The sequence below is a fragment of the Lissotriton helveticus genome, chromosome 9 (genome assembly GCF_964261635.1).
Source record: "Lissotriton helveticus chromosome 9, aLisHel1.1, whole genome shotgun sequence".
NCBI lineage: Eukaryota > Metazoa > Chordata > Amphibia > Caudata > Salamandridae > Lissotriton > Lissotriton helveticus.
The window spans coordinates 133,413,304-133,431,677 of record NC_136070.1 but is presented as its reverse complement, the minus strand read 5'-3'; the positions used below and the strand labels follow the sequence as shown (position 1 = coordinate 133,431,677).

Sequence of the window (18,374 nt, the reverse complement as noted above, 5' to 3'; positions counted from 1 at the left end):
CGAAATTCTTGGGTGGAGGTCATCTGGATCAGAGGCTGTATTTATCTTAATCATCCACAACTTATTTCTCTAGTTTTTACACAGTAGATATAGAATTATTATATATTACCTCTATAAATAATTTATCAAATGATAAAACATTGAACCCATTTCAAGTGGCTCCTACACATTAGAGAAACGGCAATCCAGCTCTTCGGGTAATACTTAATTAACCAAAAAAGGCAACAATTTCACTCATTATTGAAAAACTGAATGGGAGTTTAAACGGAAATATTAAATTTAATTGCTCTAACAATTATCATTACCTTTTTTGCCTTTTATTTTTCTGCGCTTATTTTTCCGTTCCAAACTAGGGATTTCAGGAGAACAATCCTAGTAAAACAAAATGTAGTTGTAGAAAAATGTGATACCTTCAGGAAATATATAGTTCAATGGTTATGCAGCTCAAAGTTGTGAACAAAGAACAGAGTACATGTTTAACCAAAGCCATCATTGAGAAATAAACATAACCCAAACTGTGTATTGCGAAAACAATCCACATAGCCACAGAGTCAGCTGGTTTTCCACAAAGTAACTAACACTCTATACAAATATTAGTTCACAATGTTACGACTAGGTTAACTGCATTACATAGTGTTACACCTGGCATCTTTTGGCGTGTTTCCCCTATCTTTTTGCTTTCTGACCTCCCGTTTTTGATGGTATGCTGGACTTCGTTTTTGCTTGTATAGGGTCTCTGCACACTTCTTCCACTCATATTCAGTGCTAGATTGCAAGTGCTCCTACAGTAAGGAATATGCTACTTACCAGTATGCATCTGTTCTTGGCATAGAGGGCTGCAGAGTGGTACATTTATGAATAGATCGCCATCTGGTGTTGGGCTCGGATGATTGCACTTTGTTTTTCTTCTGGAGAAGTCTTTTTCGTCATAGATGACTCCTCCTCTCGGTGTTAGTGCGCATGGGCATCGGCTCCATCCTTAGATTGTTTTGCCATAGTAGGGTTAGATGGAGTAGTGTAGTATAGTACATAAAGATATGCCCATGTAAGTGTATCTAAATAAGATAATGTTGGGACAGACACAGGTTTCCGGGGAGGCAGGGAGGGCATGTACCACTCTGCAGCCCTCTATGCCAAGAACAGATGCATACTGGTAAGTAGCATATTCCGTTCGAGGCATATGGGCTGCAGATGGTACATTTATGAATAGATTGTAAAGCAGTTACCTCCCTAGCGGTGGTCACCAGTGTCTGTCGCAACTGTTTGAAATAGAGTTTTTAATACAGCTTGGCCCACTCTGGCTTGTTGTGCAGCCTGTACATCAACACAGTAGTGCTTTGTGAATGTATGTGGTGTAGACCAAGTTGCTGCTCTACATATGTCATCTAGGGGAATGTTCCCTAAGAATGCCATAGATGCTCCTAGTTTTCGTGTAGAATGAGCTTTAGGAGGAACAGTTAATGTTCTCTTTGCTTTAATGTAACATATTTGTATACATCTTACAATCCATCTAGCGATGCCTGCTTTAGAGATAGGATTGCCCTTATGTGTTGGGGAAAATGCTACAAATAGTTGTTTAGTTTTCCTGAAGTTTTGTGTTCTTTCTATGTAGTACAAAATGGCTCTTTTGACATCTAGTGTATGTAGAGCCCTTTCTGCCACCGTCTGTGGCTTTGGAAAGAAGACTGGTAATTCCACTGGCTGATTGATGTGGAATGCTGAGATTACTTTAGGCAAAAACTTTGGGTTTGTTCTAAGAACCACTTTATTCTGGTGTAACTGTAGGAATGGTTCTTGTATTGTCAATGCCTGTAATTCACTTACTCTCCTGAGTGAGGTAATGGCTATAAGGAAAGCCACCTTCCATGTAAGGAATTGTATTTCGCACCTATGCATAGGTTCGAAGGGTGGCCCCATTAGTCTGGTGAGTACTACGTTGAGGTTCCAGACTGGGGAAGGTGGTAATCTTGGTGGAATGACTCTTTTGAGGCCTTCCATGAATGCTTTTATCGCTGGTACTCTGAACAGTGATATGTGTTGCCTGTTTTGTAGGTACGCTGCTATAGCTGCTAGATGTACTCTGATAGATGTATACGCTAGATTACATTGCTGTAAGTGTAATAAGTAGCAAATAATCTCTTTTGTTGATACGTCCAGAGGGTTGATATTGTTATTAGTACAGTGTATAGCAAACCTCTTCCACTTAGCTGCATAGCATGCTCTGGTGGTTGGACGTCTCGCTTGTTTAATTATCTCCATGCAATTTGGGGGTAGATCTAAGTACCCAAATTCTAGGATTTCAGGAGCCAGATCGCTAAGTTCAATTGAGTTGGGTCTGGGTGCATTATTTCTCCATGGTTCTGTGTAAGGTGCATGGGTAGAATTCGTAGCTTTTGATGTGGCACTTGTGAGAGTTGCAGGAGCGTGGTGAACCACGGCTGTCTTGCCCACGTGGGTGCCACTAGTATCATGGTCATTGAATGTTGTTGCAGCTTCCTGACCACTAATGGGATTAGTGGGAGAGGGGGAAAAGCGTATGCAAATTTGTTGGACCAATTTATCCATAACGCATTGCCCTGCGACAGGTGATGTGGATACCTGGACGCGAAGCTTTGGCATTTTGCGTTCTGATGAGTGGCAAAGAGGTCTATCTCTGGTTGTCCCCATCTTTGGAAGAATGGCTGCTGTATTTGGTGGTGCAGTTCCCATTCGTGTATTTGTTCCGACTGTCTGCTTAAGATGTCTGCTATCTGGTTTTGGACTCCTGGTAGGTGTTCGGCTAACAGATAGATGTTTTGAGGAATGGCCCATCTCCAAATTTCCTGTGCTAGTCTGGATAGTTGGAGAGTGCGCGTCCCCCCCTGTTTTTGAATATAATACATTGCTGTCATGTTGTCTGTTCTGATCAGGACTGCTTTGTTGGTAACATGTATTTGGAAGGCTTTCAATGCTAGAAACACTGCTAGTAGTTCTAGATGATTGATGTGCAGTCTTCTTTCCTGCACACTCCACCTTCCTTGTACTGTGTATTTGTCCATATGTGCTCCTCATCCGGTGAGCGATGCGTCCGCTGTTATTGTCACCTGTGGAATTGGTTCTAGGAACGACCGCCCCTTGGCAATGTTTGTTATGTTCCACCACTTCAGAGAGCGGTGTGTGCGGTCGTCTACCAACACCAGATCTGTAATCTGCCCTTGAGCCTGATTCCACTGTGTCGCTAAGCATTCTTGTAGCGGACGCATTTGTAGTTTGGCATATGGTATTAGCAGTATGCAGGATGACATCATCCCTAATAGCTGCATGAACACTCTTGCTGGTAGTGAGTGCTGTGGCTGAAATCTTTGAATGACTGTAAGCATTGTTTGGATCCTGACTGGGTTGGGGTACACTTTGGCTTTTTCTGTGTCTATAGTAGCCCCCAGATATTGTTGAACCTGGTTTGGTTGTAGGTGTGACTTTGTGTAGTTCACCGTGAACCCTAGCTGGTGTAGTAGCTGAATTGTCTTTTGTGTGTTTTGAAGACATTCCTCTTGTGACCTGGCCTTTATTAGCCAGTCGTCCAAGTATGGGAAGACATGAATTTGTTGTCTTCTTAGGTGAGCTGCCACCACTGCCAGGCATTTTGTGAACACCCTTGGTGCCGTTGTGACACCAAACGGAAGGACTTTGAACTGATAATGTTGTCCTTCTACCACAAACCTGAGGTATTTCCTGTGGGCTTTGTGAATCGGGATATGAAAGTAAGCGTCTTTTAGATCCAGTGTAGAAAGAAAGTCCCCTTTCTTCAGTAAAGGCAGTACTTGTTGGAGCGTGACCATGTGGAAATGTTCCGAATTTATGTATGCGTTGAGAGGTCTTAGGTCCAGTATTGGCCTTAGAGACCCGTCCTTTTTGGGAATTGGGAAGTATAGGGAGTATACTCCTGTTCCTTGTTGGTGCTGTGGAACCTTCTCTATGGCATGCTTTTCTAGCAGGGATAGTACTTCTTGTTTTAACAGTGTCAGGTGATCTTGTTTCATTGGACGCTGTTTGGGGGGGATGTTTGGTGGGGTAGCTGTGAGTTCTAGGCAATAACCATGTTGGATAATTTGTCTCACCCACCTGTCTGATGTGATGTTTTCCCAGACAGGTAGGAACTGTGATAGGCGTCCCCCGACCGGTGTTATATGGTCTGTGGGGAGCTGTATGAAGTCACTGTTTTGGGGTTGGAGAGTTGCGGTTGTTGTTGTTTCCGCGACCTCTACCCTTGTTGTTGTTACCCCTGTAGCCACCTCTAGAATTACCTCTGGGTGATGTAGGTGTAAAAGAGGTTTGCTGCTGGCTTGTACCTGTATTTTTGGATCCTCCTCTATAGGTGGATCTACGAAAGGAACCTCTTTGTGTCGGCTGTTGCAATGCTCCCATTGATTTAGCCGTTTCGGTATCCTTCTTCATCTTTTCTAGGGCCTCATCTGTCCCTGTGCCGAAAAGTGTTTTCCCATCAAAAGGTTGGTTCAGTAACGATGTTTGTACTTCTTGTTTGAACCCTGATACTCTGAGCCATGCATGTCTCCTTAACATGATGCTTGTGTTTGTAGACCTTGCTGCAGTGTCTGCCGCGTCTAGGGCGCACTTTATTGAAGTGTTAGTAATTAACTTCCCTTCTTGTATGAGTTGATCTGCCCTCTTTTGATGTTCTTTAGGGAGATGTGTGATGAGTTTTTCTAACTCATCATAATGCGCTCTGTCATACCTTGCAAGTAGTGCTTGTGTATTAGCTATGCGCCAGCTGTTTGCCGCCTGAGATGCCACTCTCTTGCCAGAGGCATCTATTAGTTTAGACTCTTTGTCAGGAGGTGGAGCTTCTCCTGTAGATAAAGAGTTTGCTCTCTTACGAGCGTTTGTGACCACTAGTGAGTCTAGAGGAATTTGCCCTTTAATGTATATTGGGTCTTTTGGAGCTGCCCTATACTTTTTATCGATTCTTGGGTTCAATACCCTAGCCCTCACTGGGTCTTTGAATATCTCTGATGTATGACTGAGAAGGCCCTTAAGCATTGGTAGTGTTCCTGATGTTCTTTGTGCAGTAGGTAGTGTTTCTAATAAGAAGTCCTCTATTTGAGGTTCTGCATGTAGTTCTACCTTATGATATGTTGCTGCTCTATTAATGAGTTGTGCAAAACCAGTATTGTCATCAGGAGGTGAAGGTTTTGAGGGATACAATTCAGGGTCGTTATTATCTGACCCTACATTATACTCTTCCCATGGGTCTGCCTCCTCTGGGATTGTGTCTTCATCATCCCCAGGGTGTTCCCCCTCCCCTGTGTCGCTCTCTACATCTGTTGTAGGTGTAGATGGTCGTGTGGGAGGAATATTTGGCCTATTGTGAGGAAGAGGAGAAGATGGTGTGTGTCTAGGTTTGGGAGAAGAGGGAGGAGTTGTATTCGTCCCCATTGTTCTCTTCTTCGGATGAGTCTTGTCATCCGAATGTTCATTCTTCCTCTTTTTAGGTAGTTCTGTGACTACCTTGCCAGTCTTTGGGTCAATAAACAGAGTCTTTTGTTTAGGATCAGTCCCGTGTTCCTGTGTCGGTACCGCAGTTTTCGGGTCCGAAAGGTGTTTTTTCTTTTGAATGTCCATTTGTATTTTCGGTACCGAGATTTTATTTGGATCCGATTTCTTCGGTATCGAAGATGTCCCCGGTGTCGAGGGTGTTTTCGACGCCGAAACGTGCTTCGGTGTCGACATGGACTGCTTCGACTTCGAGCTTTCCTTGACTTGGAGCCTCGGTGTCGATGTGGTCCGTTTATCGGAACCGGAACCACTATGATGGGAGACCGAGTGTTTCGGTTTCTGTTTCGTTGCCGGGCTCGAAGGCGGGGCGTTGGAAACTTTTCTTGGTTGTCTGACCGGGCTCGAAGGCGGGGTCGATACCGTGTGGGGTCTGTTTTTTGGTAAAGGGACGTCGTCACTCACGGTTTGTTGGACGTCGATTTCCTCGACGTCAGACTCGTCCGCTTCAGACCCCGCCTCGTCGGCCTCTTCTTCCTCCTCTTCTGGGTGCTGGTCCTCAAACAGCTCCGGGATTGCTTGTGACTGCATTCTTGATACCTCGTGTCTTCGGGCTCGACGGTTTCTAATCGTCGATTTTGAAGAGAACGCTGCACAGGCCTCACAGTCCCTGGATTCGTGTTCAGGGGACAAGCAGAGGTTGCACACCTCGTGTAGGTCCTTGTGTGGGAACTTAGCACCACACGTTGGACATTTTTTGAATGGAGTCCTTTCCATGGACCCCGGGCTGGACTACGTCGAGTTTCTCGTAGTCGTCGTCCTTCGAAACGCGTCGGTATGGAGGGAAGTCGCATTCGATAACAATACCGTCGATTTGGAAAGGAATACGCGCCGGTTATAACCTTCTTTGTTGAAGTCGGTCCGGAGCGCTTCGATCCTCATCCGAACCCGATGGCGGAAAAAAACAATCTAAGGATGGAGCCGATGCCCATGCGCACTAACACCGAGAGGAGGAGTCATCTATGACGAAAAAGACTTCTCCAGAAGAAAAACAAAGTGCAATCATCCGAGCCCAACACCAGATGGCGATCTATTCATAAATGTACCATCTGCAGCCCATATGCCTCGAACACTGTGTTATGATTGGTTTTCCATGTTTGGCATATTTGATTTACTAGTATGTCCCCAGTACAGTGCCCTGAGTGATCCCAGGGCCTGTGAATCAAATGCTACCAGTTGGCCTGCAGTACGAATTGTGCCACCCACACAAGCAGCCTTTCAAAGGTGTCTCAGACCTGCCACTGCAGTATCTGCGAGCAGTTTTAACTGCCATGTCGACCTGGCAAGTGCACCCACGTGCCAGACCCCAACCTTCTCCTTTCGTACATATAAGTCAACCCTAAGGTAGGCCCAAGGTACCTCTGTGGGCAGGGTGCAGTGTGTGTGAAAAATGTTATGGTAAGTTTTACATTTCCTGATAGTGAAATTGTGCTGATTTAGTTTTTCAATACTGCAAGGACTAGCTCTCTCGTAGGCTAACATTGGAGCTACCTTGTAACATTTTACAAGTGTAACTTTCAATTGGGAACAACAAGAGATTTGGAGTTTAGGCTCCGTGAGCTCAGAATTTAATAACACATATTGCCGACTTGTAAATTCACTGTTTGGGTTTAGACTGACAGGGGCTATTTGTGCATTCACTACAGACACTAACACAAAGGGAGTCGAGGTGTGCCCTGCATATGCTGATGGGCCATCCTGAGCCAGAGTGGTGGGGGGAGTTTTCACCGATATCTGAAAAGGATGTGGCTGCTCTGCACAATGCAGTCTCCACTTCCTGTAGTGAAGGGGGAGGGGGGGGGGGCACAACTGGTTTCTATGAGCAAAAAGGATTTTCTGCAAAAGACTTCAAAGGGAAAAGTAGTATGCATATTGGCGCCCGACCCCAAAACTTAGAACACACTTGGACTAAGGACCCTGCCAAGAAGTAGAGCTGCCAGGAGGAGTACTCCCCCCTTTGCTGTTTGTTGCTTTGTTGGGTTGGCCTGCAGTTGCTACTTCTGTCTTGGGCAGTGAAAGGACTGGACTGAACTTTGAGTCTTGCAGTTAACGTTTCTCCAAGGGTTTGAAGTAGACCCTGCCTCCTGTTGGAAGTCTCAGGAACATCAAACACTTAAGGTTCATCTGCCAACAGCACTGGTAACAGTGGTTTGTGCTGCAACAGAAGAAAACCAACTACAACGCCGTCAACGAAGCCACTGCCGACTCTGTGACCTGATGGCACTGCCGGAGCATCGCCCAGCTTCACACCAAAACCCTGGTCTTACCGACACCAGACGCATCACTGAGCCACTGCTTGCACCATGTAGGCACTGCACCTCGGAATGCCTTGCTTCACACCGTCGCCCAGGTATCACGGACAACGACGCTCCATGCTGACATCGACCGCGCTACCTACACCGTGGCTTGTAGACACCGCTTGTGAGGTACACGAAGAATCACCCTGTCCCACACCGCAGCCCTAGTCAACTGACATCAGCGTAACAGGCTCCAGCATCGTCAAATAATGCCACTGCTTGCACCGCGACCAGTGGGCACCACATGAAACATTGACCCGGGTCGCCATCTTGGGCCTACTGACTACAGAACTTTAGCAGCGATGACAACATTGCCGGCACCATGACCTGTGGACACTGCACGTTGCATCGCCCTGCTTCACACTGCAGCCCTAGTCTCACAGATTATGATTGACGCAGTCACTGAGCAGCTGCTTGTATCGTGACCTGTGGGCATTGTACGTCGCATAGTCCCGCTTCGCAACACAGCACCAACGTCATCAACGCCTCTGCTCCCCAACTTCAACCTCACGGAGTTCGATCTGCAACGCGTGTGACTTCAAGAGCTGACAACCCCTGCACTGACCCCCGGGAACGACACCTGCCGACACCATCAACTACCTCCATTCGAAGTTCATCGCAAGGTCCACGACGCCCTGTATTCCAAGATATTTCTTGCGGGTCTTCCAGACACCGAAGCTGGCCCGCAGCCTTGTGGCCAGCCTGAGCTGTTGGATTTGTTTATTCATGACGCTGTGATAACCCCGGACAGAGCCATCAACTTCAAGGAACTGTATTTTAAGTTTATTCTTGCAAAATGTATATCTTTAGTACTGTATGTTGGAGATTTCCCTGATGCTGCACCCATTGGAACTTCAGGTCCCACTGAAGAGCCGGTATGTGCCATCAGGCGTGTGTCACTAGCAGGATGAAGGGGGTCATGAGGCCTAGCAGGATGCAGGAGGCCATGAGGCCCAGCTGCCTGAAAGTCACTCTCACTGTAACCCAGGATGGAGGCTGCAACATCAGTATCATAGCCTGAATATACTGGACTCACCTCTCAGGAGCATAGGCCAGAAACTGCACTGTTTCCAGAACAGCTTCGATGAAATGGAGCACCTGAGAAAGAGTCAGGTGCGACCTCGGCACATTGATAGTGAACCCCAGCAAATGCAGATGGTTTGCCGTAGTATGGAGGTGGAAGCCGCCAATAGCCTGTGGCAAGCTCGCCTTCAACAGCCAGTCGTTGAGATAGAGGAATACTGGTATCCCTAATCTGCACAGATGAGCTGGGACCACCATCATCATGTTGGTAAACACATGAGGAGCACAGGGAACTGAAAGTGCTTGTGGGCTACCGTAAACCGCAGGTAGCGCCACTGAGCAGGCAGGATGGGAATGTGAAAATAGGCATCCTGCAAGACCAACGCTATCATCCACTCTCCTGGGTCCAGAGCAGACAAGACCTGAACTAGAGTGAGCATCTTGAATTTTAGATTTTTGAGCAAGTATTTGAGGGCACGCAATTCTAGGATGGGGTGCAGACCCTTCTTCGTTGGGACTGGAAAGTAGTGTGAATAACAACCACAGCCTCCTTCTGGTGCCGGAACTCTCTCTATGGCTCCCTTGGCCAAGAGTCATGACTTTCCCCCGAAGCAAAGTCAGGTGATTCTCAGTCAGCCAGACGTAAGCTGGAGGCATGGAGGGAACAGGTCTGCCTTAGGTGCCATCAAAGGGAATGTTCAGGAGAGGCCTGGACATCCCCTGAAAAGTCAGAAGTCCTCAAACAGGCGTGGTGCCGAACAGCCACTGTCGATGAAAGCAAGTCGTGTTGAGACCACAACGAATGGTGACCTTTGCCGTATCTCTCCCATCTGATACTGCTTGGGAGAGGATGGCTCGGACCTCCTACGGGACAGGTGGCAGCACTTGCACAACCGTTTCCCACGAAATCTGAGAATATTAGCCTAATAAGCATGCGGTGTTCACAGACTACAATACAAGGCTGGTGGAAGAAAACATTTTCTTGCCCCAATTATCCAGCCCTCGGATTTCCTATCCAATGGTACGGAAGGAAATGTGCCTTGGGAGGTAGATGCTTGGATTCGGGTAGTGTGGTTAGTGAAGAAATTAGGATCACCTGTCGATGGCAGCGGGCAAATGTTTTGGTGTCAGGTAGTGGTATGCAATATTAAGCTACCAGACGTTTTAATTCACCAGTACACACTAGTACGAATATTAAAGTGATAGAGTGAGTGTGTCTGATGATTTTATATCACTCTTGTATGTTGGTCACACTAGTGAGCTATTACTATTGTTATAGCTTCGTGTCTAGCACTTATTTGCACGCACCTTTTTGTTTTGTGTTGTACATGTGTTTTGTTTTGTACACTCATTACCTTCGGAATTGGAATGGCAACCAATGATGAGAAAGGGGCATAGAATTGGTAACATCTGCCAAGTTCCCCCAGGGTGTTCGCCCGTGAGGTGCCTTCCGTTCCACCACACATTTTTTCATCTGTCTAATTGTGGGTGGATGTACTGTCTTAAAGGGGGCAGACATCATTGGACATGTTGAGTTGAACGCTACCCTGAAACTCCAGGTTTTTAGATTCAAACATTGGTTTGTTGTGGACAACAAGACATTTGAGAATACACACCTTACCGTGAAAAGATAGGGGGTATCTCTGGAATTATAACATTTAATATCCAGATGGGTGTACACTCATGTTGATTAGACACACGCTAATTATTGTCCTTGACACAGGGATCTTTTTGTGATTTAACCATTTACAGGAGCCCCTGTGTTGGGCTTGGACCAAGTTCCCAGTAGGAACTTAGTTAAGGTGTTGTTGAAAGGCAGCAAGGGTTGCGAGGAGGAGACATCAGGCTGCAGGACCCTCCGTAGCCATGGTAGGGGGAGAAAGCAGGCCAGATTCTGGAGAGGTATCCAGTTGGCTAGCCTAACCCAATTGCTCATACCAATCCATTTCAAAAGGGAAGCGAACCCTTCCAATTATCCTCCATTCCTAGCCCTTCAGAATAGGACTGAGGAAGAAACCTAGAACCTAATGGTTCTGTTGGCGCCAATCCGGCTCTGGGTTGTCAGGGATAAGAATGGGGCTAGCAGTGCTGCTGGTGCCAGTGGCGTTGGGAGTCTCAGCATGGGGATCGGCATCGGGGAAGGTCACAGTGGAACAACCGACGTTGGTGCGGATCCATCACAGGATCCTTGTGAGGAGTCATCAGTGTTGGGGCCGGAGCAGCATGTGTGGAACCCGATGGCACACCGGAAGGGCCAGGTCCCCCAATATGAGGCACATGGCTTCATCAACTTCCTTGAGCTGCGGGTGGGCGCTCCGACTCCCGGGAAGGCTGGGAGGTGAGGAGCCGACCCAGGTGAGGTTCCGAGGAACGAGGTCTAGAGCGCCGAGACTACTCTGTCAAGTCGGCCGACAGATGTTGAGAAGTCAAAGCACGCTTTCACTTCTTATGTTTCTTTTGCTTTTTACCTGACCAATTAAACGACTTCGAGTGTTCCAGGATGAATACTTGGGATTCCCAGAGCAGTGCCCGGAACTTCCTCTCGAATGGAGAACGAGACAACTGTGGAGAACGACACAATGCTGACCTCAGGGCCGCAAGCAGCTTTAGGAACCACTCCCTCAAAGCTTTCAGAGCCATGGCCTGGCAGTCAGAGCACCACTTCGAGTGGTAGTTGTGGTCCAGGCACCAAAGACAAACCAGGTGCTGACATGGAGCAGTGACAGGCGCCATATGGCTTGAAGCCAGAAGTCTTCTTTGACATGAGGAAATCCTACACACCTAAAAAGAAGGTAGACAAAACGTCGAAAAAGGCCTGTCTAAAAGTGACAGAGTAGCTCTCTTCGCAGATCTGCCTGTGACGTCACGTGGAGCCTACTGACTCCACCTACTGGCATGCAGGTGTATTGCTTGAAGAAAAATCTTTGGGATGCAGTCTGACGCCTGGGAAATTCAGAGTAAGAAATCTGAGGCGAGATGTCTCTATCAGATGCATGAAGGCAAGTTATTTTCTAGGAGATAAACAAACACAACTAGAATGGTAAAACAAAAAAGCGTGCTGACCCACATCTCAACCTAGATGTGCTTGTGCCAGAATCCCCACATGGATCGCTATACCAAAATGGTTAGAGATATTGGGCGCAGAATAAATTGGAGAAGGAGAGAAGCCATGAATGAATATTACCAGAAAGTAACTCAAGTACTTCCATTTCTTCTTTCTTCTTCCACTGATGTCAGAATATCAGGAAATACCAAAGCACTGCAGATTCTTCAATTTTACCTCACTTTCAAAACATTGCAACTGGTTTTAATGGACACAACAAACACGAGTTGCTGTCTGTAGACACAACTGTGAAGAAAAACCATTGCTAACCCAAGACCACTTTGTTGAAAGGGAGCTAGGGGGACTGGTAGTGTTAAAAAAGAAAATTAACACGCTGACTCCTTAAAAAGATTGATCCCAAAGATGCAACTGAAAAGCCCCAATATGTTAACAGCATGTATTGAGCCGTTCCTGTAGCACATTAACCAAGATAACCACCGAAATCAAAGGCATAGTCTCAAATAAACTGCTCTGCTAAACATGCTTTATAGAGCGATCCCACTACAACACTGTATGTGTTTAATTAGGCTCACCAACAGGCTCCTAAATAAAAAAGTTAATTAACTGAATACAAATCTTTACATTTGAACAAGGTAAATGGGGCCATTCTGTGAGAGAAAACACCAGCAAAAACAAGTCCCTCTCCTCTTTAAAACTATTTATCACTTGTGGCAAAGGTAAGTGGGGAAATATTATGGAAACCATCAAACTTACCCACAACGACGAATGGTTATTTTAGGGGGATCAAAAAATTGAATAAACAATTCCAATCTTTTGTTGTTGGACAGACCCAATTAACACGTTTCGTCCCTATATTGAGACTTCATCGGGTCAATAATTTTCTCATAGTTAAACTTTCATCCATCCTGTTCTCCTGAAATCCACTCCAATTGGTTTTGTGCAAAGTTTCTCCTGTGCCCGGCAAAAAAAACGCTCCCTCTTCTCGTTTAAAATTAAAGGACAGCAGGGTAGATGGACGTTGAACTATGAGAAATATATTGCCCTGATGAAGTCTCAACATAGGGATGAAATGCGTTGGCTGGTTCCAACAACAAAATATTGGAATTGGCATAAGATTAAAAGAATTTTTGAAAAAAGTCCAGCGCATGGAGAACCAATTCTTTGCACCAAACACAGACTTTGATTATATTCTTAGGATTAGATGTGATTACAGCAAAATTGCCACGGACATGTGCATAAAAAATGTGTTAATATGTTGCCCTCCCACAAATTAGTGTTTTAAGAAGTTGATGAGAAGCTTTGCTGGTAGACCAATACTTGGGAGTGGGCACAAGGATAAAGAGAATTTGGAAACACTTACCAGTAGAGTCTTGAGAAACACTACTGCCGTACTTTTTGAATATGCAACGCTGCAGCACCCAGATTACAGAATGATGAAAGATCTGCCACTCCATTAGTTTGTAATACAACAGACAACTGCTGAAGCAAATCAGAAGCTGGACACAGTTTTATTAGCGCTATGAAACCGCTATGTGTACAAGAGCATTATATAAGCATGACAGAATCAGGCATTGTAAAGGGTGAGCAGTATCACTTGACGGCAAAGAACCAACATAGGTGCTTCTGTATAATAAAGTACCAAAACCTTAAAAGAAAAAAACAAGTTACTTACCTGTACACTGTGGTTCTCCAGTATTGATATCTTTCATAGATGCACATGCTTGTATCTTCCCCGTCGTCATGGTGGGACCCGCAACACTCCTACCATGACGATGGGGAAGATACAAGCATGTGAATCTATGAAAGATTTAATACTGGAGAAACTATATTATTGGAGTATCTGGCTCCTACACTCCGATATAATCTACCAGTAGATAACTGATTGACAAAAATCCTTGAAGTCTTTCAGAAATATAAAGACCTTCTTTTTCAGATCATATCTGCAAGACTGCACTGATATCTCCAGTAGCCCTTGTTACTTAAACTGAGATACCCATCTTGTTTTTCTTACGCAAGTGGTGCTTCCTTCTCACTATTCTATTACAGTACAATTACTAGGATATCATCATCCTCTTGTCTTCACTGCATTTCTTCGGAATTTTTTAGTGCTCCAATGTGTCTAGGGCTATTCTACATACATATGTTCAATAAATGCACATAATAAACAAGGATTATGAAACACCAGGCCCATCGTAATGGCAAGATTAGAGATGCTCAATGTGTTACAATCGGTTTAGAGATTAAACAGCGGTGTGTGCAGGGGTTATAGACAGTTCTCATTGAGTTAGTATAGTGCTTACTGCAGTCTTTACTCACCGCAGTTGCCCTCCTTTTCTTCCCAACACTTTGGCTGTCATTCTGCTCAGTACCAGATGTACAACTGCTGTCAGTAGCTGCATCTACTGAGTTGGAGGAGGGTAACGTGGGATCTTGGGGTGGAGCCAAACTTTGCCCTTCTTCTTGAATCTCTGTTGTCTTTTCATTCTCAAGCCATTGTTCAGGGGGCTGCTCTCTCTTTATAGACGATATTTCAACAGCAGACAAAGTACTGTGCTGAGTTGCAGCTATTTCTGAGGCGGGAGATGATGTAGTGCAGGCAGTCGCCTTTGGTTTAGGATCAGTCTGCATGTCTTCATTAACATTTGGTCCCAGAGGCATAGAATTCCGTTGGCTGGAGGGTACATCTTGCCTCTTCAGTTCTCTGTGTGCAGCTTTGTCAGAAAATAAATCATAAACAGAGCTAGTTCGGTCCACCACAACACTGCTCTCGGAGAGGCTGCGCTTTCGAGCTGTACCAGGTGGTGGAATGGTAATTGCTTCCCAGTGGAATCCTTCAAAATTGGAAAGCTGGAAATCTTCTTCCATATCAAGTTCATCCTGTTCGTTCTGAACTGGTGCAACCATCTCTATTCCAAATCTTATGGAAGGAAAACAAGCATTACAACAGAGTGGAAACTTACAATGGTAACACTGAAAAACATCACTTTAAATAAAGAGGCTCGTGAAAGCAGCTGAATCAAACTATGGCATGTTTCCCATGCTACTGAACAATACACTTCTTCTAATTGCCCTACCTGTGTATTCATCAAAATACACATATGAAAGGAGGTAATTAACCTCTCATGTGGTTAGATTTCTAGAGGGTGAACACAACTGTAAAGGACACCTTCTGGTGAGACACAAGGGCTCTTTTATAAAGATTAGCCAATGGAACCATTTGAGTTCTTTGCTAATAAAGGAAGAAGACAAAATGGTTTAGCACGAAACCATCCCATATGAAGTTATGCACCATGGCAAAAAACATGGAGCAGAATGACTTCATACTACAACTGACATAAATAGCATAAAACACTTTGCTCTTTTTAGCCCCATGCAAAATTCCTATGTTAGATGGACCATCATCAAAACCCGACTGAACCATTTGTTTCTATGCAATCTCCAAAAATGGTCCTTTTTTAACCTCATGCATAACAATGTTCTATATAGCATGTCATTGCACCATAAAGTCTTCCCAAGTCTTGCATTAAATGCTCCATGTAGACCCATGAAAAGCAAAAATGCAATAAACTGTCACACAAAACCCTGAAGACTATTCTGATCTTAAGCAGCCCGTAAATGATAAAAAGAAAAGGTTTCCTGTATTGCACCTCAATTGCTCAATCATGGTTATGAGCCCTATACCCATAAATTATAGTACTACTGTTACTGCTTTGTAGACAAGTATGACTGCTTTGAATGCTAGACTGCAAGTGACAATAAAACAAAAGGACTCCTTGACACACCTCCCTGCCCAATATTAAGTAAAACAAGGATCCTAACCGTGGTAAGCCTTTGCCAAGTTCCTGTTTTTTTTTGGTCACATGCTGGATAACCTGTTCCCAATTTACATTTCGACGTGAAGCATTTATAATCTGCCGCAGGGTTGGCTTCAATCCAGATTCCTTTTCGGTCTCACTTTTTCGATGGCCGCTCACATTCCGGATTCGGCGTGCATTGTTGAGATTGGGCTCTGGAAGATGTGCCGTAGCTTTGCATTTAGGACCAATGTGTCGTGTCAGGTCTCGCTGGAGGGATACTGGAAGACCAAGCTTGCTTAGTGGAGGCAGAAGAGATTGTGGACTGGCTCCTTTCAGCAGGTCCTGATCACACACATTACTTCTGCCTGCATCTGACTCCACCTGAGCATCAGCTTCAAGTGGATGTTCACTGCCTTCACTTTGCAGAGCGGCACACTCAAAACCTTCCAGAAGAGACATGGGTGACTCTTGTGATTCAATCTTAAGTGGAACACATTTGGTGGGACCTGCAGTAGCATCTGAAGAGCTGGAGAAATTGCCAGACGTTTCAAAAGTGTTTCTTTTTTCCTTGCTTGTGTCTTCACAAGGGAACAAAGTATCTCCAAAAAGGCAAGGGTTTTCAGATTTTGCTCCAGAGCGTTCATCATTTGATAACTCCCCATCACTCACATTCTCCAGCAATGCCACATGAAGTTCTGCTGTCTCAGTATCTTTTGAAATCTTATCAGAGTTACTAACTTCTTCAGATTTTTTTGTATAGCTTTTGAGGAGATGTTCATTTCGCATAGATTGGCTGGACTGTAAGATTTCTTTGGCTTTTCGTAGAACTTCGCTGAGGCTTTCCATGGACTCTTTTTGAGGAGTTTCAATGGTGGCTTTGTTCGCAGGGCTACGACAAGAAGCACTGCGCAGCTTGGAAATATAAGAGTTGGACTGGTCAGTCTCTAAATGGAGTGCACTCAAACGTGTTCGGCTTTCTCGGGGAGATGTAGGAAAGATAGGCTTGACACTATTTTGCACAACTGCTGCCTCTCGCTTTTGTGTTGGGCGTTTGCTAGGGTTTGGTAAAAGAGGACTTTTAAGGACTGGCATTCTGCTACTTTTTCTGTTATCTTGATCAGAACTTCGTTCACTAGCAGTGTCTGCTGACTCCTTAAAAGGATTGCTTGAATCAGCATCTAAATTATTACTTTTAGGTTGACAAGCGTAATCATTTACGTTGAGCTTTGGAAGAGAGTCTGAAATATGGGTTTCACTATTTTTCAAAACCTTTTGCAGTTCCTTTTCTGAACTTTCAGCTATATCTTCAGCTGGTGGTTGGTTCTCTGCAGCTTTCTGGGAAGGATAAGGGCTCCAGCGATGGGGTTTATCTTTAGAAGGGCTTGCTCCTTTTGCAGTGTACTTGGTAGTTTTGTAATCTAATTTCTCTTGTGCACTAAACTCAAATGTGGTACCAAGAGGAAGATGATCACTGGTGTAATCCTCTGGATACATAGAATTGGCACACTGCTCCTCTGCGCGATCACCACAGGATTTCAGAGTACTTGTGTGATCCATGTCGGGGCGTTCCCACGTATATCTCATCCGATTATAATTTATGGACTTACCACGTTTTGTATTCCAGCCCACACCCATGTCATCCACTCTGTTCCTCCCTGCATGAAATCCATCATTCCATCCATTTGTAGCACGTGGAACGGAGCTCCAGTTTCCACCAGGATTACCAGGATGCCACGTAGGAAAACTTGCACAGTTTTCAGGGTGCCAATTGTGATTTCTTACTGTATCTCTAAAATTCCAAGGCACAGCGCCTCCCCTATTTGAATTCCAAGAAGTTCCAGTATTATTAAGGCCCTGATGTCGTTTTGCTGGTCCTCCAGGAGGAATAAACTGCCATCCGCCACGCCCTTTTGAACCCCTGGGATATCTGCTTGAATTGGGATTTTGGGTGGAATGCGGAAACTTTCCTGTTCTTAGATTAACAAAGCCCTCATTTTCCCATTTCCAGTCTCTGTGTGGCATTCCATGGTGGAGCCACATATCTTGCTCATAATTCTCTCGGTTTCCATGAGGTGCTCTATTTTCTCTTTTTCTCTGGAGCCTCCGGTCATCAGTTTCTGGTTCCAGGTATGTGTTGCTTGTTTCATCTTGTCTGAAAAAAAGAATACATTGTAAAACAAATGGTCAATTGCTTTACATTTTCTTGTTCTAAACACAACTACACAAACATAAAGCAAGGTTTCCTTAGAAATTCTAGAAAAAAATACTTTTGCTGTAACTGCCTAGATCTGTGGGACATGTGTTTAGGGTCGCAGGAAATAGCCCGTAAAATAATACATAAATTGGCCATTTCAGAAAACATATGCATGCCTAAAACATTATAGCATACAGTGAGGCATGAATTATCTTCCACCATGTTTCGCTGTTTTCAATTGGGAGAAGTCACTAAATAAGTGCTTATTTCTACCAGAGGTAAAGAGAATATGGCACAGAGACATGGACATCACAGTCGAAGCTGAATCAGTCAATCACACCATACTCTTCATGAGCCTCATCTAAACTCCTTTCATTTTGCGTAACCCTATATTTCCTGGCAATGAAAGAAGGGGGAAGAGGAGGAGTGTATGTAGTGATAAACCCAGC

At 44.9% G+C, this 18,374-nt stretch overlaps 1 protein-coding gene across 4 annotated transcripts in view; it reads right to left on the bottom strand.

Moving 5' to 3' along the window:
- The window catches only part of ZNF106 (zinc finger protein 106), a 395,360-nt gene that overhangs the window by 223,249 nt on the left and 153,737 nt on the right, over positions 1–18,374 (bottom strand). For all 4 annotated transcript variants that reach the window (XM_078659625.1, XM_078659628.1, XM_078659626.1 and 1 more), the window contains 3 exons: positions 15,754–17,883; positions 14,251–14,851; positions 306–372 (listed from right to left, as the gene is read on the bottom strand). In XM_078659625.1, coding sequence (XP_078515751.1) covers positions 306–372; positions 14,251–14,851; positions 15,754–17,883 — 2,798 coding nt within the window. The remainder of the gene's footprint in view (positions 1–305; positions 373–14,250; positions 14,852–15,753; positions 17,884–18,374) is intronic.